The sequence below is a fragment of the Stenella coeruleoalba genome (assembly GCF_951394435.1).
Source record: "Stenella coeruleoalba genome assembly, chromosome: 18".
NCBI classification, from domain to species: domain Eukaryota; kingdom Metazoa; phylum Chordata; class Mammalia; order Artiodactyla; family Delphinidae; genus Stenella; species Stenella coeruleoalba.
This window is the reverse complement of record NC_137164.1, coordinates 49944043-49969233: the sequence shown is the minus strand read 5'-3', so window position 1 is coordinate 49969233 and position 25191 is coordinate 49944043. Positions and strand designations below refer to the sequence as shown.

General features: G+C 36.4%; 2 protein-coding genes and 1 pseudogene across 22 annotated transcripts in view; 1 reads left to right on the top strand and 2 right to left on the bottom strand.

Annotated features, from left to right (window-relative positions):
* MYCBP2 (MYC binding protein 2) overlaps window positions 1–25191 on the top strand; it is a 271692-nt gene that overhangs the window by 80542 nt on the left and 165959 nt on the right. For 15 of the 20 annotated variants that reach the window (XM_079903224.1, XM_079903221.1, XM_079903230.1 and 12 more), the window contains exons 16-19: window positions 6950–7095; window positions 7367–7468; window positions 18585–18692; window positions 24913–25032. In XM_079903224.1, coding sequence (XP_079759350.1) covers window positions 6950–7095; window positions 7367–7468; window positions 18585–18692; window positions 24913–25032 — 476 coding nt within the window. Of the gene's footprint in view, window positions 1–6949; window positions 7096–7366; window positions 7469–17914; window positions 18693–22115; window positions 23398–24912; window positions 25033–25191 lie in introns of those variants that run through there. The other 5 variants (XM_079903236.1, XM_079903225.1, XM_079903226.1 and 2 more) reach the window with 5 other exon arrangements.
* LOC307176730 (decreased expression in renal and prostate cancer protein-like) lies at window positions 13823–15415 on the bottom strand (annotated as a pseudogene). The gene has a single exon. The product of its transcript is annotated as a decreased expression in renal and prostate cancer protein-like (transcript).
* On the bottom strand, window positions 15375–17034 carry LOC307176438 (chromosome transmission fidelity protein 8 homolog). The gene is given in 2 exon segments (XM_079902534.1): window positions 15375–15646; window positions 15648–17034. Coding segments are annotated over 2 exon segments (363 nt in total). The 5' UTR covers window positions 15776–17034; the 3' UTR covers window positions 15375–15411.

Genomic DNA, 25191 nt, shown 5'->3' with positions numbered 1-25191 from the left:
GAGAGTATCTTTTTCCATCTTCTCACTTTCAGTCTGTATATGTCCCTAGGTCTGAAGTGGGTCTCTTGTAGACAGCATATATATGAGTCTTGTTTTTGTATCCATTCATCCAGTCTATGTCTTTTCGTTGGGGCATTTAATCCATTTACATTTAAGGTTATTGTCAATATGTATGTTTCTATTACGATTTTCTTAATTGTTTTGGGTTTGTTATTGTAGGTCTTTTCCTTCTCTTGTGTTTCATGCCTAGAGAAGTTCCGTTAGCATTTGTTGTAAAGCTGGTTTGGTGGTGCTGAATTCTCTTAGCTTTTGCTTGTCTGTAAAGATGTTAATTTCTCTGTTGAATCTGAATGAGATCCTAGCTGAGAAGAGTAATCTTGGTTATAGGTTTTTCCCTTTTGTCACTTTAAATATGTCCTGCCACTCCTTTCTGGCTTGCAGAGTTTCTACTGAAAGATCAGCTGTTAACTTTATGGGGATTCCATTGTATGTTATTTGTTGTTTTTCCCTTGCTGCTTTTAATACTTTTTCTTTGTATTTACTTTTTGATAGTTTGATTAATGTGTGTCTTGATGTGTTTCTCCATGGATTTATCCTGTATGGGACTCTCTGTGCTTCCTGGACTTGAGTAACTATTTCCTTTTCCATATTAGGGAAGTTTTCAACTATAATCTCTTCAAATATTTTCTCAGTCCCTCTCTTTTTCTCTTCTTATTCTGAGACCCCCATAATTCAAATGTTGGTGGGTTTAATGTTGTCCCAGAGGTCTCTAAGACTGTCCTCAATTCTTTTCAATCTTTTTTCTTTACTCTGCTCTGCAGTTGTTATTTCCACTATTTTATCTTCCAGGTCACTTATCCATTCTTGTGCCTCAGTTATTCTGCTATTGATTCATTCTAGAGAACTTTTAGTTTCATTTATTGTGTTACTCATCATTGTTTGTTTGCACTTTAGTTCTTCTAGGTCCTTGTTAAACGTTTCTTCTGTTTTCTCCATTCTATTTCCAAGATTTTGGATCATCTTTACTATCATTACTCAGAATTCTTTTTCAGGAAGCCTGCCTATTTCCTCTTCATTTGTTAGGTCTGGTGGGTTTTTACCTTGCTTCTTCATCTGCTTTGTGTTTCTGTGTCTTCTCACTTTGCTAACTTACTGTGTTTGGGGTCTCCTTTTCTCAGGCTGCACGTTCGTAGTTCCCGTTGTTTTTGGTGTCTGCCCCCGGTGGGTAAGGTTGGTTAAGTGGGTTTTGTAGGCTTCCTGGTGGAAGGGACTAGTGCCTGTGTTCTGGCGGTTGAGGCTGGATCTTGTCTTTCTGGTAGGCAGGGCCACGTCTGGTCATGTGTTTTGGGATGTCTGTGACGTTATTATGATTTTAGGCAGCCTGTGTAGTAATGGGTGGGTTTGTGTTTCAGTCTTGCTAGTTGTTTGGCATAGGGTGTCCAGCACTGTAGCTTGCTGGCCGTTGAGTGGAGCTGGGTTTAGCGTTGAGACGGAGATCTCTGGGAGAGCTTTGGCTGAATGATATTATGTGGAGCTGGGCGGTCTCTGGTGGACCAGTGTTCTGAACTCGGCTCTCCCAACTGAGATGCACAGGCCTAAGACCTGGGCAGAGCACCAAGGCCCTGTTAGCCATATGGCTCAGAAGAAAAGGGAGAAGAAAAGAAAGAAAGAAAGAAAAGATAATGATAATAAAGTAAAATAAAGTTGTTAAAATAAAAAATAAAAAAATAATTATTAAAAATAAAAAAATTAAAAAGTAATAAAAAAATCAAAAAGAAAAAGAAGAGAGCAGCCAAACTGAAAAACAAATCCACCAATGATAACAAGTGCTAAAAACTATGCTAAAAACAAAGAAACAGGACAGACAGAACCCTAGGACAAATGGTAAAAGCAAAGCTATATGCACAAAGTCACACAAAGAAGCCTAAGGATACACACTCACAAAAAGAGAAAAAGGAAAAAATATATATATATCGTTTCTCCCAAAGTCCACTGCCTCAGTTTTGGAATGATTCATTGTCTATTCAGGTATTCCACAGATGGCAGGGTACATATGTCAAGTTGATTGTGGAGATTTCATCCGCTGCTCCTGAGGCTGTTGGGAGAGATTTCCCTTTCTCTTCCTTGTTCCTGCAGCTCCAGGGTTTCAGCTTTGGATTTGGCCCCGCCTCTGCGTGTAGGTCGCCTGAGGGCCACTGTTCTTTGCTCAGACAGGACAGCGTTAAAGGAGCAGCTGATTAGGGGGCTCTGGCTCACTCAGGCCGGGGGGAGGGAGGGGTATGGATGTGGGGCGAGCCTGCAGTGGCAGAGGCTGGCGTGAAGTTTCACCAGCCTGAGGCGCGCTGTGCGTTCTCCCGGGGAAGTTGTTCCTGGATCACGGGACCCTGGCAGTGGCGGGCTGCACAGTCTCCCTGGAGGAGAGGTGTGGACATTGACCTGTGCTCGCACACAGGTTTCTTGGTGGCTGCAGCAGCAGCCTTAGCTTTTCATGCCTGTCTGTGGTGTCCGCGCTGATAGCCGCGCCTCGCGCCCATCTCTGGAGCTTGTTTAGGTGGTTCTCTGAATGCCCTCTCCTCGCGCACCCCAAAACAATGGTTTCTTGCCTCTTCGGCAGCTCCAGACTTTTTCCCGGGCTCCCTCCCGGCTAGCCGTGGTGCACTAACCCCCCTTCAGGCTGTGTTCACGCTGCCAACCCCAGTCCTCTCCCTGGGATCCAACCTCCGAAGTCCAAGCCTCAGCTCCCAGCCCAGGCCCGGGTGAGCAGACAAGCCTCTCGGTGAGTGCTGCTTGACACCGATCCTCTGTGCGGGAATCTCTCCGCTTTGCCCTCCACACCCCTGTTACTGTGCTCTGCTCCGTGGCTCCGAAGCTTACCCCCCTCCACGGCTCCGAAGCCTCCCCCCTCCGCCACCCGCAGTCTCTGCCCACGAAGGGGCTTCCTAGTGTGTGGGAACCTTTCCTCCTTCACAGCTCCCTCCCACTGGTGCAGGTCCCATCCCTATTCTTTTGTCTCTGTTTTTTCTTTTTCTTTTGCCCTATCCAGGTACGCAGGGGGTTTCTTGCCTTTTGGGAGGTTTGAGGTCTTCTGCCAGCATTCAGTAGGTGTTGTGTAGGAGTTGTTCCACATGTAGATGTATTTCTGATGTTTTTGTGGGGAGGAAGGTGATCTCCATGTCTTACTCCTCTGACATCTTGAAGTTCTCTCTTATTTTAAATTTTTTCCTCAAGTTCCTCAGTTCATTTTATTACTTAAATTTTTATTTCACAAAAAAATGTACTTGTACATATATTGTGTTTTTATGTGTTGGTGAATCTATTTCTATGGAGTGTATTTCCAGGACTGTTACTGCTTGTTTAAAAACTATTGGGTTTTGTTTTTGTTTGTTTTGTTTATGGTGGTTAATGTTTTTAAAAAATGAAGGGTTTCTGTTTTCACTAACAGCAGTAAAAGGCAGTTTCTTTTGAAATACTTCCAGCAGCAGATCATATAATTCTTTAATTTCTGTCAATTCAGTGAATGTGAAGTGATATCTCATCATTATTTTCATATATATTTCCATGACTCACATTTTTCCTGGATATTTAAATATACTCTTCTGTGAGTTTTCTCTTAAAAACCTTTGCCTGTATTGTTTTTATCCTTAAAAACTGAAAGATGTTCTCTGAATATTCTTCATATTAACTGTTTTCTGTCTTCTCTACAAATAGTGTTTCCCAATTTACTTATGATCATATAACTAAATTAGGTTATATTCTGTTACGCAAAAGCACTTAACATTTTTAAGAAGCAAATACGTATTTCTTTGAAATTTTTGAATTTTCTATCTAGACTAGAAAGGTCTCAGTTTCTAGATGATTATATGATATCTTAAATATTCTTCAAAAAGACTGTTTTATTTCTTTTTACATTAATAAATTTTAAAGCCAATGGATGATTATTGTTCTGATGTGGGCTAGACATCTAACTGTATTTTCTTACCAGTAGCCAGTTGTACAGTCATTACGTGTGAAATGGCTACCAGGTTTATCATTTATTATATTCCCTTATATATCAGAATCTATTTTCTGGGCCTTCCATTATTTCCCTGACCTAGTGATCTAGTCTTATGCTAATATTATGTGGTTTATGTTTTGTATGGTATTTTAACATTTGGTAAGGTTAGCTACTCTCAGTGTCTGTCTTTTTTAGTTGTTTGGGGGACTATTCTTAGTATTTAATTAAAAAAACATAAATTGAAATTGCATTTAATTTATCTGTTAGTTTTAGAAGAATTGATTTTTATGGTATTAAATATTCCCACTCAGTAACAGGATGTGTCTTTCCATTTATTCAGATTCTGTTTTTGTTTTGAATTTTGTTGGGATATAGTTGATTTACAATGTTGTGTTAGTTTCAGGTAATAACAAAGTGAGTCAGTTATACATACACATATATCCACTCTTTTTTAGATTCTTTTCCCATATAGGCCATTACAGACTATTGAGTAGAGTTCCCTGTGCTATACAGTAGGTCCTTATTAGTTATCTGTTTTATATACAGTAGTGTGTGTATGTCAATCCCAATCTTCCAATTTATCCCTCCTCCCCTTGTTACCCCCCAGTATCCATAAGTTTAGTTTCTACATCTTAACTCTATTTTTATTGATATTTTGTAGATAAAATCATTTGTAGCCTTTTTTTAGATTCTACATATAAGCGATATCATATGATATTTGTCTCTGTCTGACTTAAGCCATTATTTTAAAACAGGTCATAAATTTCCTTAATGCTTGGGTCTGTGCCTTCATTTGTAGTCTTTTCGTAAGACTGCTTTAATGCCAAAGATCTATTTATTTGTGTTGAACATGAATTTTTTCGGTGTGGAATTATCAAAATCATATAGAATACTCAATTAGGGGTATATAATTTTCTTTTGAATTGATAAATTATTCGCAATTTTAGGAGTTTGAGGAGCTGTCACTTCTAAAGTTGCGTTATTCCTGTTATAATTACCCTTTTCATTCTTGTTGGACTACTTTTTTTCCCCCAGGGTTCTATGTTGTTATCACTTTAAAGTTAATATGTGAGTTTGGCAGAATCAGAATGCAGGTTTTCCCCTAGAATCTTGGAGAGAATTTCAAGTCCTATTTTTGTGTTGCCGTTTATAGCTAATATAATATAATGGGGTAACCTTTGGGAGATCAAATTAATTATCATACATCTTTGTATTATGATAGATCTGATCTTTGTAAGATCAGATTATTTATGATAATTAGCCGACTTTGGGAAGTAGGGGGAATATTGTGAAAAAAAGCCTGAGTGAGAACAGCCACCTCCTCCTCTCTGGCTTCCCTATTTGACACCTCGTTAGTATTCAGGTGCTTCTTCCCAAATAATGTCTGGATTTCCTATGAGTATATTTCTGGGTTTATACTTGACCTAACATAGTTAAATAGATCATATATAATAGGCCTTTTCTTTTAGGCTGTGGAATATTATGATTTTTTAACAATAAATTTTCTTTGCATTTTTAGTCTGTTAAAAAATATTTTGGCTCTCTTTATCAAAGGATAGTATTTCTTCTAGAAAGCTATATACTTGGCTCTGTTTAGTGTATTTAAGCCCCTAACTTGTTTATTTTAAAGTTTAATTTGGATTAAAGAAAGATTCTGTGATTTTTTTTAAAAACAACATTGGAGTTGAAATTTATCTTTTTGGATCTTTCCCAAGCTATTTCCATTTAAAATTAAGTGTTCCCAATCTCTGAACCTAAGCCATTGTTAAATGTCATGAGTGAATTTCTAAAGTCTTTGGTCCTATCTGAAGTTAATTTTTCTTCTTCTTTTTTCCCCAGAGATATACTATCAGTTTCCAATAATTATTTACAGATTTAAATGGATAGAATCTAACCAAGTACAGTAATTTCTTTATTAGTGAAGCAGAAATAAACACACAAATAAAGTCAACTTAGGAATAAATATGGAGGACACTAAGCACTATTACAGATGACTTAAATATCATAAAACTGTGACTACATATCTTAGAATAAATTTAGAATTAAACATTATTTTTAAAATAGTGCCCACGGCCAAGTTATTAGGGCCTATTATTTTTATCAGTTTGTTACTGTTGTAGTAAGTGATCTTCCAAATTGTCACTAATACTGGCTTTTGAAAGCCAGGAGTTTCACAGGGCACCTAGCTATGTGTTTCAAAACTGTTGCCAGGTAGATCCTTTCTCTTGTGTCTCCACAAATCTGGATAACCAGGGAGAGGCTCAGTGAGGCTGTCACAAGTTTTTCAGGACTGATCCAACCAAATAACTTTAAAGCTGGGACTTCGGCAGGATATGTGACTAAGAAATTAGTGTTCACCGACCCTCTAGCCAGCTTCTGGGAGTGTTCTTGTTTTCTTTTATGTTATAATCAAAGGCCATATGCTTAGTTCACAAATGATAGGAAAAGGACAAAGAAGAGGAAAAATAACAAGTAATTGGATGCAGTGAAAGAGAATGGGAGATGATGGCGTGTAAAGGAGAGGGAGGGGTAAGGAGACAGAATTCATGAAGCTGGCAAGCTGGGCTCACTCATTGAAGGCTGCCCACATCTCCCTTATCTGGGAGATAGCCATGTTGTTTGTTTGCTAACCTCTTAATACTAAAGCTGCTGGTGCCTCGCTAATTGTGAAACCTTTTTAAAGACGTTATTAATAATGGCTTTGAAGATAGCAGAATCCATTTGTCTTTTCTGTAGAAATATACCAATTATACCTATCAGGAGTGTGTAATATCTCTTCATACCTTTTAATTATTCATCTCTTCATACCTTTTCTTTAAAATTGACAAATCCTGATCTGAAGGGGTGATTTCATTGCTGATTCATTTAAGTTAATCTTAAAAGTGCGGAAAAGATGTTACGGAGTTTTAAGGAAAGAGAAGGATTTCAGTTAATAATTTATTTGTTTATTTTTAGGATCTGTGGTTGTGGTTCTGGAGAATCTGGCTGTGCTGTATGTGGATGTTGCAAGGCTTGTGCAAGAGAATTGGATGGTCAAGAGGCAAGACAAAGAGGGATTCTTGATGCAGTGAAGGAGATGATACCTTTAGACCTTCTGTTAGGTAGTATTTCTGATAGTCTAAATAACTCCTTTTAGATATGTGTTATAAAATTAAGATAATAGTTGATTATGCAGTACTCTGTGTTTGGTAACTGACAGTGTGTCATTGATTAAGGGATGAGATGCTTTTTCTCTTTTTTGCTAAGATCCTTGTGGTAAAAATCATTTGTGTTTTAGACAGTATTTTTGCTAGCTTTTACTTTCTTGAATTTCATATAGTTCTGTCATATCTATTATAAAACTAATTGACTGACTGACTGTCAATCATCTAGCTGTCCCAGTACCCGGGGTTAACATTGAAGAACACCTTCAGTTACGACAAGAAGAAAAACGGCAGCGTGTAATCAGGAGACACAGATTAGATGAAGGAAGAGGTAAGATGTAGCTGCAGAGAAAATGTATATGAAAATACATTTTCTTACCCTATACTGAGACCAGTTAAAAGTTTACAGAATAGGCTGATTTGGTAAGAAATTAAAATTAGTAACATTCTAGTAACTCATGAAAGTATTATGAAAATATTCAGGGTATTACAATTGTGCTAATAATAACATACATTTAATTCGGTAGTGTGTTTATGGCATAGGTCAACCATATTAAGAATTGCGCCATATGCCAAGCATCAAAAACTGTTAGCAATGGCAATCTTTAAAAAAATACAAATTCGAAGAACTGTCCTTCACCCATATTTTGACTCATCTACTTAACTCTGAACACCAAATTAGTTTAGTATTTTAAGTTCTGATTTCTTACTCATTTACAATTATTATCATTTGGGCATAGTCTCACTGCTCTTCCTTCCAATTTAGTGCATAATTATGCTTTTATGTATCTTTCCGGAAAAAGCTTATTCTGGTTATGTACAAGAAGGGTAAATTGGAGGGTCTGCAGGTTTTAATTGCAAAGATAGATTTATTATCTATCTTTTCCTCATTGTTTATGACCATTTCTCAGCCTAAAAACTACATTTAACAGTGATTATAGTAAGTCTTTTAGTATATATCCAACAAGCAGAGATAAATATAAGTATTACTAAAGTTATTCTTGCCCAATAGAATCTTTTCTTTGTAGATTAAGACAGATCGTTACAAAGGTCTGTAATTTTATTCCTCTGCTAGGCAAAATTTTGATTCAAAATATTTAGTGATATTGTATATTTTAATACTTATTAAAATGGCGTGGTATTTGATACAGGAAATAAAACCTATTACTCATTTAACCATCATTACAGACCTTTTTAGGCATTCCTTTTTTTAATATAAAATGGAGTAAGTATTGAATATAAAATATATAGCACACATGGTAATTCTGTTTTTATTAAACTTAGGTCATAAGACATCTGCTTAGAGCTTGAAGATTGTTCTTTATAGTGTCTAATAAGCAATGTTGAGGAATTGATACAGTGAATATTTGCTGTTAGTTTGGCTTTGTTTACATAAAATCATTGCCTTTAAATGATATTGTAATGAGATTAATGTATCTACTCTTATTTATATTGTATAAATGTATGAGAAAATTGCATATTAAATGTTATGTAGAGAATAGGGTAAAATTTAAGTTCTGGGTCTTTATGACACATGGTAATTAAGTGATAATTCCTTTTGTATTAATAGTATGATTTGCTTAAGGTTAATTACTAGTGATACTTTTACTACCTGTTTTTTTTTTTTTTTGAAATACTAGGTTGAATCATATGAAATGACCTACAAAAAACAGCAATTTCCTACGTTTCAACCAAAGTATAGCAAATCCTTGTGATGACATTTAATTACTTGCCTAACGCTATGTATCTTATTTTTTTCTCCCCCTCTATAAAAAGCTATTCTTCTCTAGGTATAGTATATATTTCTGTATATCAGAAGTAAAAGAACATTGATGATGCACTGGTTATTCAACAAAACTTTGTGATAGCAGAATATTCTTTTGACTTTTATTTTAAAATGTATCATAGACCTTTAAAACATAAACTCTAACCCTTTAAGAGTTTAAAAAACTCCATTATTTAAATATTTATGGAAATTATTATTGTATCTGTGCTTTAACAAGCTTTCCCAGCGATTCTGAGGGTGCTGAAGTGTGAGAACCGCTGCTCTAGGGCAGTGATGTTCTAAGTTTGTTACATGGGCCTTCTACATCAGAGTCACCTGGGCCTCGTGCTTCAGCATTTCTGCCTGAGGGTCCTCAATACAGATTTGAGTCACATGCACAGTGTTCTAGGGCTCTTGTTTGGCACCATGCTAGCGAGGATTGTTAGTCTCGTTTTGTCCTCATGAGGAACAGGAATGTCAAATTTTTAGTGTTCCAACTGCCACACATACATACTTGTCTTTTCTCCACACACCCCCCCCACCCCCCTTGGCTTCTGCTTGGTGTTTTTTAGATAACTAACAGTTAGCACTCTGTTGGTAATTATGCTTATTGGTAATTGACTTTACCTGTGTTGAAATTTCAGCCTTTCAGTATTAGATTAAGTTAAATTATTTTACTTGATTTATCTATCATCCTATTTACCAAGTTTGTGTTATTTGTTTTAAAGTTGATCAAAATTTTAGGACCTAGCTCGTGTAGCAAAAGCCTTGCTCATCAACCTCAGGCCTATTGATATAGTTCAGCTGCTGTTTATGACACAAATTCTTCTGTTGCTGTTGAAACCCCTGAAAGTAGTGTGGTTACTACTTTTTGATAAAGTCGGAACTTTAATTTTTTTATGTTATTAGTCTTCCAGATAATACTTTTCTTACATATATATTCTTAGGTACCAATAGTATTCATTTACAGATTTTATTTCAGTGGTGTTTGTGATCATATTTAGTTTGTTTTTTAGATTAGACAGTTGATTGATATATAAGTTCTCTGAGACTTGTATTAACTTTACAAGTGGAGTGCTTGTTCAGTGGGATTTTTAAGTAGAACTCTTTAAGTCATCAGAACACCTGGGTGATTGTATCAGTGTTCTTATCTTTATATTCCTTCTGTGGTTGTATCAATGTTCTTATCTTTATATTCCTTCTCAGCGCTCTGTTTTAAGGAAAACTAAGCTCAAATAATGTTGCCTATTTTTCCTTCTTTCTTTTTCCCCTAAATGTCAAATCAAAATTCCATGATTGTGAGCTGTCGATGGGGTGAGTTACGTCCTGGTTTGCCTGGGACAGTCCCATTTTACGCCTACTGTTCGGACGTATTTCTTACAGTGCCCTCTTTTGCTCTCGGTAGAGAGTCTCATTTGGATAATAAGTTATATAGTTAGCATAGCTATATAGCGTGGTGGTTGAATATGTGGGTTCTGAAGTTAGACTTTTGTTCATATCCTGGCTTCTTAAGTTTTACTTGGAGCATAACCACTCTGAACCTCAGTTTCCCTACCTTTAAAATGAAGATTACAACTGTACCTACGTTAAGTAGGGATGAGGATTAAGTGACTTGCATGCAAATGCCTGACCTATACTAACCCCTGGGTAAATGGTGATGATGGTGATGGTGATGATGAGGATGCTAGTGGTGGCGTGGCGGTGGGCTGTTTAGTAAACTTCTCTTCTCTTTGGATTTGATTCTTTTCCAGCTCTGGCCTCTACTTGATTGCTTTTCTCGCAACATTGGGATGCTCATCACAAAATTTTGATTATTATTAATAAAACCCCCTACATCTTCTGTAGAATAAAATGATTCTATTTTGATAGAAACAAATCAGTTTCCCATAGTCACAAATTAGAATGTAAAAACAAGTTTATTATAGTCTCTCCAGTTTCAAAGTGATTGATTTTTAAGCCTCGGAAACCATTTTCTTGATTTGACATGTCAAATCCAGTAGTAGCTGATCTTCCAATACTACCTTAAAGTCTCCTTTTAAATTAAAATATTATATGAAGCACATGGAAAACATAAGTAAGAAAAAATATCAATGTAATTCTCATCCAAAGATAACCACTATAGAATTTTGGTATACTTTCTTAAAGGTTTTCCATGCATACTTTTTTGTTTAGACATTTTACATCATTTCATACTGTGATATATATCGGTGTACTGTTTTTTCCCCTTAATAATTATATCGTAAGTTTTTTGTGCCTTATTGCAATACCATATTGAACTAATACAGGAATTTAGGTTAAAGGTGTTTTCCACAAGCCTATCCTTTAATTAAATTATTACTTTTATTTATTTCATCGGTATCTTCTAATTGAGTTTTATACATTTCCAGTTATATCACTGACTGAATCTTTTTTTTAATATATAAGTTTATTTATTTATTTATTTATTGGCTGTGTTGGGTCTTCATTGCTGCATGCAGGCTTTCGCTAGTTGCGGCGAGTGGGAGCTATTCTTTGTTGCAATGTGTAGGCTTCTCATTATGGTGACTTCGCTTCTCTTGTTTGGAGCACGGCCTCTAGGCGCGCGGCTTCAGTAGTTGTGACTCGCGGGCTCTAGAGCACAGGCTCAGTAGTTGTGGTGCACGGGCTTAGTTGCTCCGCGGCATGTGGGATCTTCTTGGACCAGGGCTCAAACCGATGTCCCCGTATTGGCAGTCGGATACTTGACCACTGCTCCACTAGGAAGTCCCTCACTGACTGAATCTTATATTTCATATATTTGCTTAATGTTATGTTATGTACGTTTTTAAAATTTTTCTAGCAGTTTTTTCCTTGCCCTTCCATTCTCTTTTACCAAGCAAATGAGGTTTAGTCTAACAGGTATATTTCTGTATCTTACTCCATTAAAATATAATCATGTGCAGACATCTATACATATGTGAGCGTGTAGGCATATGTTTATTTACAGAAGGGATATTGTATTAAATATACAGTTGTTTGCAACACCTTTTTCCCATTTTACAGTACAACATGAACACATACTAGTGAATATGGATTTATCACATTCTATTTAATAGCTACATAACATTTCATAATATGTCTGTACCACAGTTTTTTCAGCCATTATTTTGTTGATGGTCATTAAGGTTATTTTCAGGGTTTTGTGGATTTTGCTATAATAATATATTCTTAAACTTGTAGCCATATGTAGTGGAATTTTTGTTTATATAATAGAGCTTCCCAGAAATAGCATATTTGGGCCAGAGAGTGTGTATGTTTTAAATTTTAACAGATATTTCAAATTTTTAAAGCATGTTATAGGAATTTATCTTCCTAAGACTAACGTATGAGAGTGGTGTTTTCCTGTAGCACCACCTTTATTAGGTATTATTTTTAATTTTTGCAAAACGGTGAGCGATGTTATGTGCTTGCTAATTTAAATAGCACAGAAGTACTTTTTCTTTATAAATCTTGTTTTAATGGCTGAATATTATTCCAGTGAGAAAATATACCATAGTTTTTTATTAACTGTTCTTCTTTTTGGATTGTTTTAATTTTTCATTACAATTAATAAGGTTATAATAACACCTTTGAGCTGAAATCTTTTAAAAAATATTTCAGTTTTCCTTAGGACAGATTTCTGTTTGCATAATTACTGGGCCAAAGGATAATAATAATTTTTAGGTTCTTGAAATGTATCACCAGTAACTTTCTGAAAGTAACTCCATACTTTCCCACCCTCAAGTTTTGCCAGCTGCCCCTCCAGTGTGCTAAGTTTTGTCATAGCACACCGTCATAATTTCTTCTTGAGTTTTATGTAAACTTTCCCTCAACCATTAGACTGTGAGCTTCTTGAATCAGAGATGGGGTCTTGTTTATCCAAGTGTTCCTAGAACCTTGCATGGTGCCTGAAATTGGTCAGTAGTTAATATGTGCCTGTTGACTAACTGAAAACATTTCATGGACTTCTCATCGCCTCTACAGTGAAGTGTAATGGTATCAAAAGACATTAATTATCTCTTTTGTATATTCATCTCCAAACTCATTTCCCACTACTTTCTGCCTCATAACCTTATACTCCATCCATTTCAGCTATGTGTGTGTGTGGTTTTTTTTTTTCCCTCTCATCCCATTTGTTAAAGAAACAGTAAGAAAAGATACACTGCAGGAAAACACCAACTGTCCTTTCACATCAGGCTGAACGAAGCACAGTGATTTCTCCCCTTCATTCCCCCCACCCCCACCCCAATTCACATAACCCCATCCACATCAGTTTAATTTTGAGGTTCTTTGATTGGGAGTACCAGTGGAGAGGGAGTGGGGTGAGCAGTGGAGCCTTGATCCTGGCTTCCTCTAAGTAAGTCCCAGGAGAAGGGGGCTGCAGGCCCAGTCAGGCAAGCAGAAATTGTATTTGGTGGCTCTCTGAAGTGGTTGCACTTCCCTGTTCTGTGTTCCAGCCCCCAGGGGAAGGTATGGCAGTAGAGGGTGGCCAGGTCAGTGCTGCTGAAACGTGGTCCACTCACCAACGCAACATTTCTAGAGAGCAGTGAGCTGATTCTCCAGTGGTGAGCAGGGGACCGCATATGAATTGGGACCTGCAGGCCAATGTATCCCTGAGGAAAAGTCCACAAGAAAATTCAAGGAACTAGTAAGAAACAAGGGGCAGAAAGCTGTGGGACAGAAGCACAGCAGGCTTCTGGAAGGCTGGGGATCATTCCCACCTGCCAAAGTCCATGTCCCACAGGTAACATTTTACCTTCAGTCAAGAAAGACACAGAGGGGGGGAAAAAGGCTCATTTGAACTTGAACCCCAGCTGTGTACTTCAGACTGTAGCTCCATATCTACCCTTTCACCCAAAACACAGCCCCTGCTCAGAACCACAGTGTCTGGAAACCAAGGTGGTCCTGGAGAGGAAATGGTGCCTAAGGGGGTAACATTCCATTTGGGTACATTGCAGCCATTGGAGCCCCTAGTCTGGGGAAAGCAGCTGGGTTTGTTCCAGGGAGGCACTCCCCACTCTAGGAAATGGGGCCAAAGTCTTGCTTGCAGGGCCATTCATCCTTGGAAAGGAAGCTGGGTTTAGACCCAGGGTCCCAGTTGACTTTGCGAAAGGAGCTGGGTTGATACCCACAGGGCCTGCTGGTGAAGAGCCTAGGGAGCTGACCTGGGGGAATTAATCTGACCAGGGCCTAATGGGCCAGTAGACCTTGGGAAGGTAGCTGGGCTTGGATCCTGTAAACCATTGGCCCCTGGGAAGTTAGCTGGGTTGGAGCCTAGTGGCCCAGAGGCTCTTGGGAAAATTGCCGGACTTGAGCCCTGGAGGCCAGCAGACCTCTGGAAGTTAACTGGGTTTGAAGCCAATGTGTTAGAAGACTGAGAGAAAGCAGCTGGGTTCAATCCCCGTGAACCTGTCCCCCTTGGAAAAGGATTAGCATTTACTCCCATGGGGCCAGCGGGCCTTGAAAAATGAGCTGAATTAGGGCCAATGGGGCCAGGAGCCCTCGACATGGGGGATGGAATTGGCCCTGGAAGGCCAGTTCCCCAAGCGCCAGGACCCGAGTTTGGGCCTGTGGGGCCAGGTGTGCTGGCCATGGAAGATGGGCTTGTGCCCATGTTTCCAGAAGCTTATGAGAAAGAAGCTGAATTTCCTCCTAAAAGACCAGCTGCTCTTAGAATGGGGGCAAGATCTGGGCTTTGAGATCCAACCATTCTTAAGACCAGATCCTGTGCCCAAGAGGCCACCCGCTCTGGTGTCCAAATTAGGGCTTGGGCCCAGGCCACCTGCCCTTGGATTAGGCCCAAGGCCTGGACCCAGGCCACTTGATCTTGGGTTGGGCCCAAGGCCAGGGCCTGGAAACGTACCTTGGGGCAGGGTTTGTACTTACAAAGCCTGATCTCAGATTGGGACTTGGTCCGGGGCCCAGGCCAACATGTCTAGGATTGGGAGGACCATTCCCAGACGTCAACAGGATACCTGCTCTCAGGTTGGGTCCAGATCCAGGGCCCATGGGGCCACCACTTCTGGAGTCAGGACCTGTTCCCAGAAGACCATCTGGCCTTGGGTTGGGCATAGGACCTGGCCCTGGGAGACTCCCTAACCTTGGGTTAGACAGGCCCTGGGCCTGGAAGAGCCCCTGCTCTAGGATTTAGAGCTGACCCTGGGCTTGGGCCCAAGAGACCACCCGGCCTTGGGAAGGAAACTGCACCTGTGCCAGTGGGATTCATCCCTCTTGGAGAAGACGCCATGCTTGGGTCACGAGCACCAGCAGGGAAAGGTGCCAGTGAACCTGATGAAGTTGGAAAAGGAGGTGGGTTCCTTGGAAATGGGGCCAAATTTCCACCAAGAGAACCTGTTGCCATAAGGAAGGGATCTGAGTTCATACCCAGTGGGTGGCCTGTGTTTAAAACAGGACCCCCTCGTGATCCCAGGGAACTATCCATCTGTCCTCGAGGTGGCAGCGGAGCATGAGTCCAAGGAGTTGGCTGCTCTCTAGGAAAATCTGGGGTTCTTTCATACTTTCTTGGGGACGTTGGTGATAATGGGCTTGGGGCGAGTTTTGAAAAGGATCTTGTTTTTGATGAGTGCTGTCACCAGGTATGGGGTGCCATTCTCGCAGCCAAGATCATCACATTCTTGCTCCCTTCCAGGAGTGTGTTTAACAAGGACGGCAAAGGGTTTCTCCAGGTGGATGATTTTCCCATACAGGATATGATGCCCCACGATCAGCACAGGGATTCCCTCAGTGGTGCAGGTCTCCCAGGAGGTTTCCAGCTAACCCAGTGCTGTAGCGAGCCTCGATCTCCCCCTGTAGCTCCATCAGCACCCATTCTGCCAGGCCTCCAGCCCCAGCACTGGAAGTAACTATCTGCACCATGAGCTTTGCGTCTTTAGAAAGCAACTGAAAATAAGCTGCGATGGCCGCCGCCGAGCGCAGCGCCGCACAGCCAACCGGTGACAACCAATCCTTCTGCGGCTGTTGCCATCATCGCCGTGAGCACTCGTGTGTGTTTTTAATGACCATACAGTAATGTTTATGTCTTCATGCTTTTATAAATCCTATTCCTTTTACCTGGAATGCCCTCTCTTCTCTTCTTTCTCTCTTGGCAAACTTTTTCTCATTTTTTGAAATCTGTCTTTTTTTTTTTGGCTACGTTGGGTCTTCGTTGCTGTGCGCAGGCTTTCGCTAGTTGTGGCGAGCGGGGGCTACTCTTCATTGTGGTGCATTGCGGTGGCTTCTCGTTGCAGAGGACAGGCTCTAGGCGCACAGGCTTCAGTAATTCTGGCCTGCGGGCTCAGCAGTTGTGGCTCGCAGGCTTCAGAGCACAGGCTCCGTAGTTGTGGTGCACGGGCTTAGTTGCTCCACGGCATGTGGCATCTTCCTGGACCCGGGCTCGAACCCGTGTCCCCTGTATTGGCAGGCAGATTCTTAACCACTGCACCACCAGGGAAGTCCCTCTTTGAAACCTCTTTGATTCACTCAAGTTGATTTGATCACTTTTCATCCTTCAGGATATGATGTGTATAGATTTACTTTATAGTATTTATTAGAACATATTGCAATTCTTTGTTTTTATTCTGTCTTCCCTGGTAGACTGAATTCGAATGAGATCTGTGTCTTTGTCATTATATCTATGATACCTAGCATCTGTTACATTAAAGATAATCAAAAATGTTTGGTGAATAAATGAGTGACTTAACTATGTAAGAAAAATTATTTTAGTCCATGGGATACAAGAGTATTTTAGAACCTGGTAACTTGATATTATAAATGGTAACTTAAGTTGAGCTCGAGTGATGTACTTTCTATGTGTGATTGCCAGTGGGCCTTCTGTATTTATGTATAGAAACGACTCTGAAAAGATTGAATTTATGAGAAGCTAAATTACTCTGAATATTATGGGTATAATATTTTTATGGAAAGACATAATATCTCAGGCAGACCACAGAAATTAGAAAATGGTAATACAGCTTAATATTATTGTTATTTTAATATTTACAATTCTTTTGTATAGTTGGAAAGTGTCTTACGCTTTTTAGAGTGATTTATGTTATCTGCTTTAGTAAATCAATTGAAAAATAGGGCATGTTGAAGAAATGACGTGTTCATATTTGAAGTGTATCTCATTTTATTATATTTTAAAGATGAAGCTTAGTTTATATAATCTTAGTTTGAAAATGATTGATACTGCGTTACTGGAAAATAATATTTAATTCTTCTATTAACATTAAATTAGCATGTTTCTACCTGTAGTAATCATAGAATATGTTATTGTTGGTTTTTCATAGAATTGATGCTGCTTGTGTTTTTTTCTATATCTAGAGACATAATTTAAATATATTTTTTTCTACCCATTTTTTAATGTTTAATGCAGGGTACTTTGGTATTTAATATGACATTTGTCAAATTTTATTACAGAGCGGTAGTTTCATTTTGTCGCATTGTTAGAAAAATTAGTTAAGCTGAAGATCTATAGAGAATCACAGAAATTTAATTAAAAATGTTCAATGCATATATACTGTCAATTTCCTTTTCAAATACTGTAACTTAACTGTCAAATTTAGTGTTTTGAAATTTGTAAGCATTTTTGATATTGCTAAAACTCAAGGAAGCTGTGGTGCTGTTCTATAAGAAAAGAACTAAAATTTTAAGGCATAATTTAAAGTTTTCTTTTCAAGCTAAACAGTAATGGGGAAAACAGTTTTTAAATTTTATTGAAATTAATTTGGCTACAGATTTTTTTCTTAAATACTGTATAAGTAGAAATGACTGTAATCTGTGTCAGTGTATATTTATGTATATATGTATACATACATAGAGGAGCTTCAGCAAGAAATTGTTTTATGAGAGAACCGTTAATGTTCTAAAAATGTTACTGGGTTTAGAGTCCCCTCTTCATCATCAGTATGAAATTCAGCTTATCCTTGTGTCTGATTTTGTGTATGTGGTTAAAATCATAAAGTTAGATTTATCTTTTTTAGTAAATCAAATCAAATATAGCTTATACAATTCTGTCTTTATAAAGCAGTGATTTTATATATATATACATGTATATGTGTGTGTATGTTGTATGTATGTATGTATGTATATGTGTGTATATAAATGTGTATGTATATAAATATGTATATCTCAGATCATAGGAATTTTTTGTTTTTGACCACCTTGTTTTCTTACCTCTATGACAGAATGTAGTTGTCAGTAACATCTTGGTTTTGTATCAAGATTGATGTGGATATTAAATCTTGAAGACCTTGTTAAAATCTAATCATTAATTTAAAACTTTGTTGGTGTTTGGTATTTTAAAAGGAAAGATATTTGTTTTAATGGATGTGTGGTTTACCAAGTTTGAATATATATGATATTAAAAGATTTGTAAGATAATTTGATTTATTCTATTTGAACTCTCTGATTATCTATTTGAGACTATTAGTAACTACCTAATAATTTTATAAGTATAAAAGATCAGAATTTTTATTTTATTAACTATATTTAAGATAATAAAACTTGTGTGTAGAATGGTGAGTAGGTTGTGGTTGGGAGTGGGAGGTTAACGGGGGGGATTTGGGAGAAAAGTATCATGTCCAAAACTTTAATTTCCATGCTTTTTAGTTTGAATTATTTTTGTTCATTGTAGTGTTTTCATTTTGTGAGCTTTTCTATGCACATACAAAATGTTTCTCCTCAGGCCCCCTTGTATTTGCTGGTCCTATTTTTATGAACCATCGAGAACAGGCTCTAGCCAGACTCAGATCCCATCCAGCACAGCTAAAGCATAAACGGGACAAGCACAAAGGTATTTGGTCTTCCTTATCAACTAGGTGGGATACTTTCCCAATTTCTTCCACTTATTTGAATTTTGTCTCTGGGAAAATGCACAAACCTAATTCTTCTACTTTGCTTCTATCATTATTATATAGCCTGAGGAGAAAGAACATGCTGAAAGTGTACTGTTTGTCAATAAGTGTCAATCTTATTTTATTGTATTTTTTTGGTTAACTTTAATAAAAAGAAGACATTTTACAGTATATCTTTTTCTTTTCCATTTCTTTTCAAATTTCCTAAAGTTAAGGGAAGGTGGAAAAAATAATTATTGCTCTCTGTTTTATATACTTTATTATCTGCTCTTAGATCACTGCCATCTGGCATTTTGCAGTCCTTTTCTCTTTTTTTAGTTCTGTTTATTTGCTTTAGAATTAACAGAATTGCTAAATTCAGTGTATAAAGTAATAATGAGTTGACTGCTACCATGCTTCCACTGTTTTAATATAAAAGTTTATATTCACAATACACATGATTTATTTGATATTTGATATATTCCTAAAGTAAGATTATTTTTCCTTAAACCACAGATTATGGGTCAACTAAGATCAGGAAAGAATTTAATGCAGAGAACTTATAAATTTATGTATAAATTCTGCCTTGAATCCTGGCATGGGAACCAAGCACTCTTTGAGTAATACAACTGAGACTTACTATTTTCTTAAATGCCTGAAATAAAACCTGCAAAATAGAAGATTTTAAAATCACATATTCCATGCAAATTAATCTTACTAATGTTTTATCTTTTTTTGGGGCTGCAAAACTGTTATAGATTAATTTTATTTTTAAACTTTCATATGCCATATATTATAATCAACTTTATTTTTCTTTGCCTGTTTCAATCTATCAGTTTGTCACTCAAAGCAAAAATGCAAAACAAAACAGACAAAACCCCCTGTTTTTAGTAAAAACACAAATAGAGCACTACTCAAGTTATATTCTGCAGAAATAAAAATTGAGAATATTTTAAGTCTAATGTGATTAACCATAGTAAAATTTGTGATTGCTTTATTTACTGGGTGCTCTAACAATGCCATTAATATTTAAATCTAAGAAATAATATTTGGGGTGTGCTATGTAAATTATTTTCATTATTGCTAGAATCTCTGATCTCACATTTTCTACTATGCCAGTATTAGAACAGATTTTATCAAGTGTCTTTTTCTTGCCAATTATTTGAAAGTGGAGTTCTTCCAATACTTTACCGGAGGTTAACTATTCACATTTCAATAAACAGTTTTAAAACTTTTTCAGCTCCATGTTAGTATCTTATAGACAGTCATCTTTGTTTTTTTCCAGAATTTTAAAATGAAATGCTAAAGAAAACCAAGGTTCCAAATTTAAAACAGACTTTTTACGATGTCACACTGATTAGCTCTAGAAATTACTCAACAATAGCGAGCCTTACTTCCATCTTGTCTGCCACAGGGTAACCTCTTTGGAAGGACTTACTTTGTAGTATTACAGTATAAGGCCATTTTTCTTTTAATCATCAGATTGTATGGTTTTATAGAGTGGAATAGTTTCATCTCTTTACCACCAAAATGAATTTAAAGTGTAAGTAATACTTTATCAGATGGTGTCCCATCTTATCTAGAGTATTAACTTACCACTCACTGTACATCCACAGATTCACTTTGCGTGACTCCCTTTGCATTCGCTGTTCCTGTCATTTAATCTCCTTGCCAGTCACTGCTTTTACTCCTGCTGCATATAGTCATAGTCTTTTAATAAATTATTTTTCCTACGTACATTTTTTTCTCTTTTGTATTACCGTGTTTATCTTGCACTGACAAATTCACTGTATTAATTGCTGTGTTCTATCTTACATTTAATTATGCTGGTGGTACACATTGTAGGATAGTAATGATTTAAATTTTTTGACGTTTTTGTAGGGGTGTGTGGAGGGTAAGAACTGTGGATTTATTGCTAACAGGAGTGAGTTCTAAAATGGAAAGTTGGAAAGCTTCTGGCTGATTGGAAAGAATTCAGAGAAGGTCACGGAATCTATCCTATACAGGCAAATTTTGACCAGAGGCAAAATAGTGTATAAGATGGAATCAATTATGTATAACATATAATCCATATAACATATAGTATTTAAAGAATTTAATGTAGACTGTATTTTAAACAGTTATCTGAATTAACATTTGTTTGAACTATTCAGTGCCTTACATAGAAAAAAAAGATTTTAATGTACTACTCTTAGTTAGGAACATTTGAATTATTCTGGAGATAGTCTTAAAGTGACTGATGTGAAAATCTGAAAGCGCAGTCAAAAACATCTGTGTGTATTTTACACCTGCTTTCTGTAAAGAAACTGTGGTGTAATGGAAATACAGCCTTTGGAATTAGGCCTCAGTTTTAATCCTATTTTTCATTTACTAGAACTGTGTGGCCGTTCATAAATTTCTTAATCTCTTTGGTTTCAGTTTCCTTCTTTTAAAAATAGGAATGATAATTCCTAACTGAATATGTTGATATGAAGATTAAATTAAGACGTGTGTGTGTGTGTGTGTGTATGTATATACTTTGCAAATAAAAATTCTCCATGAATACTAGCTTGAATTCTTTGAATTGAATTCCTTGCATCCTCTTTTAGAATTATCTTAAAGGTACAAAATTTGAGATTTGTTAAATGTGTAATTTATTTATTTTTAAAAAAAATTTAAGATGTCAGCCATTTGGTGGTGGTAAAATGTGTGAGCCTTATTTTTGATCAATTTCTAAAACTGCTCTACCATTTATTACTTTGGGCTGGCTACTTAACCCCTCTAAAGCCTTGGTTTCCCCAACTGCAAAATGGAGTAACAATAGCCTTATCATCGGATTATTGTATTAATTAAGGAGAGCAACAATAGTGAATATTGACTGAACACTTTTCATACATTATTGCACTTAGTTCTCATAAGTATCTTTTGAGGTAATATACCATTATTCCTATCTTATAGATGGGAAAAAACTAAAACTCAAAAAGATCCAGTGTCCAGTTATCGTAAAACTAGCGAATAGTAGAGCCAGGATTCCAATCCAAGTCTCTTAGGCTCCAGTGCCCAAAAGTACTATCCACTGTGCTATTTAAATTTTCAGTGTTTAGCACAGAGGTGTTTAGCAAATTGTAATTACTACTGCTTTGCTGTTTTATTTTCGTGATTTCGTTCAAAGTACTCACTGTGTTCTGTGATACATTCAGTGATATGCATGCTTATAAGATTACCCAAAAAGTATAGATTTAAATAAAAATTAAAAGTTAGAGTCCTTTAGTTACTGAATCCTCTTTTCTCTGTGTGTGTACACAAATATGCATAAATAATGTATATATACATATAATACTTTAGTTACGTATCTGTCAAAACTTTATAGCTATCACAGTTTCAATATCATATGATACATGTATGAACATACTCATATTAGGGAAAAATACAGATATACCTAAATGGCCAATTATAAGAATATTTAAGCCTAACTTTCCTAAAAATGTGAGATTAATTTTATTGCTGCTCATTGACATTTTACTGAGTAATGAGCTTGAGGAGAATTTATCTTGCTGAATTTCACTTGCTAGTTCTTGAATTTACACTAGATTCTTGACTATTTATTAGGTATCTTTTTTCTTTGATAAACTTTTGTAAATTTCTAGATTACTAGAATTGTACTTAATTTTTTGAACTGACATAAAATTCCAGATACAGATGTATATTTAAAAAATTCTGTCACTGCTGCTACTAGTGATCAAGAACCTTATCCCTCTTTTTTTCTTATAATAACAATATTTTCACCATCTATAATAATTGAAAAATTATTTTATATAGATAAAGGTTTGTTTAGATGCACTTGAACAAAATGTTTCTAGTATTATTTTTTACCTCTAAATAATAGCTAGTACTCTTTTAATCACTATGATTTTAATCAGTAAATTACTAGGCTTTTTTTTCCTCCTTCCCTGATGCTTTGTCTCTATTGTGGGCTTTGTATCTGTATTTAATCTCTGATTCGAGGGAGAGGGCAGAATGCCAGATTCAAAGGTAAAAGCTTTAACTAGGCATCAATACATTTATATAAACTGAAATTAAGGTGTAGCATTGAATTTAGTTAGGTCTGGCACAATCAAATGAACACAATTTGTTTTCTATATTAAATCAGATTTGGTTTTAATAATTAGATATTTTTACCAATTGAGATAAAGCTGTAAAATTTTTATATATCTGTCATCTTATTTAAATAGTCTTTGGAAGATACTTATTCCTTTATGGGTAGGCCCTTGTTTATACTTAACCATTTCACTGCCTTTCCAAGATGAGGAGTCTTTGAACTAAGAGTATATTGCATTTTGGATGGAGTAAAACTAAATGTTGTGATTTTTTTTTTTTTTTTAGCCCATCCATTCTTGCAGATTTAATTTGGCAAACCCACATTAGATAATTTAGCAAAAGAAGAATCATATTCTTTTTCCTTTTATAGTAAAACCTCTCACTAATTCAAAATTTATGGTACTTCAGATACAGTATTTGTGATCTTTTTTGAGTAAAAAATTCAAAATAACTTCTTCCTCTGAATTTTCAGGGTCATACTTATAAGGGGAAACCTGTCTAAAATCACTAGCTTTTCAAACCAAGGGCTCAAGAAATGAAGGATTCCTTCAACGTGCCTTCAGCCTCTGGGTCCAGCAATTAATTCTTGTATGTTAAAGGACTTTTATGTTTATGGTACATTTTTTATGTAATATAGGCCTATTTTGAATTATAATGTAGGTAACCACATTTTATTTATTGTATCAATAGCATTTAGTTTAATCTATAATCTGTACTGCTTGAAGGTAATAAAACTGAACTTTTACTTAAACATTCTATAATTAAGACCTTTTCAGTAAGTAATATAGGCCAACCCATTCTGTGTTATTCCGAATTAGTGAGGTTTTACTGTCCTAATGTTGTAAAGAGTTTAAAACTTTTTGAAATGCTAGAGTCATTTAGTTATAGAAATGGAACTCATAATTTAGGCCAATTTTGTCTTACCTGGATAGTACTAAAGGTTAGAAACATTAGATAGAAAAAGAAAGGATAATGTGAACATGAAATGATTTGATGTTATTCTGCTTAGTGTTCTAAAATGGGTAATGAAAATACAGAATTTTAAAAAAATGTGTGTAGATCCACATGTGTATCTGCATATTATACACACTTGTTTAGATTTACTATATCACAAAGCAGTTAGCTTAGACTAGCTGACCTGAAATTCCATCCAGATTTACATTTATTTCATGTGTAAGGAATTTGAATCTTGATGACATAGAGGTCGTATTTTAGTTGATGTATAGTATTAGACTAGGAAAAGTAAGTTGCCTTTCTTATTTACACATTCCAAAGTAAAGTTGTTAAATTCTGGAATGTGTTTTTAAAATTTTATGGTTAAAATGCCAGAATATTCAAAGTCAAATGTAGAAACCAGGGTTGGAGGGAGGGCCTTAAAGCAAGCTTATGGTAGGAAATTATGAAAAGAAGGGAGGAGGAAAGAAGGAATAAAAGCAGAGGGTTTGGTTCAGAGTTGTGTTTGGGGGCCAGAAGAAGACCGCAGAGCAGACTGGCTGAGGGTCAAGGTGGGACAGACAAAATGAACGACAGGAAACCATTGAACTGCAATACATTGGGTAAAGCTATTTGGTCTTTAGAAATTTTTTAAAGTTCAATTGAGTTTTAGCAATACTGGCGGACAGAGTAGCCTTTCTAGATGTGTTTGGGAAATCTAAGTCATTTGCGAGTCAGCTAGAAATTTTTTTTAAATGGCTAGCACTAACAATATCACTAAGTTTAAAACAATTGTTAAATGACTTTGCATGCAGTTATTTTTATGTAAACTAAATTTTCCCATATAAACTATTACATTTAGAATTTTGTTATTTCTATAACTTAATGACCCATTTACGTTACATAACAGATTAGATTAATAGGCTTTATCTGTAACCAGACCTTATCTGTGTTTTTACTGATTTAGTGATATTTGCAAACAGAAGTATATAGTATATCTTTTCAAAATTGCTTCTTTGCAGGTAGATTCTTGATCTATCACTTCTAACAGCTACAGATTCTTCTTGCTTGTTCCTTTTAACATTTTCTCTTGTTTTTCCATAGTAAACTGATTTTAAATTTTATTTTGAAGATGAATAATGGCTTAATTACAAATTATAACACTTACAGATGGAAGTGGAGAACGAGGAGAAAAGGATGCAAGTAAAATCACAACATATCCTCCAGGCTCTGTGCGATTTGACTGTGAGCTCCGGGCAGTACAAGTCAGCTGTGGATTTCACCATTCAGGTAGCGGCTGGAACTTTAGGGTATAACTGCATTTTTACAATCGTGCTAAATAACCTATTTGTTTAGTTTTGACACATGTAGTCTGTTAACTGTGTTTAAAAGCTATAGTGTGACAGTATCTCTCAAATCTATGAAAGCATATTTATTACAGAATCTCTT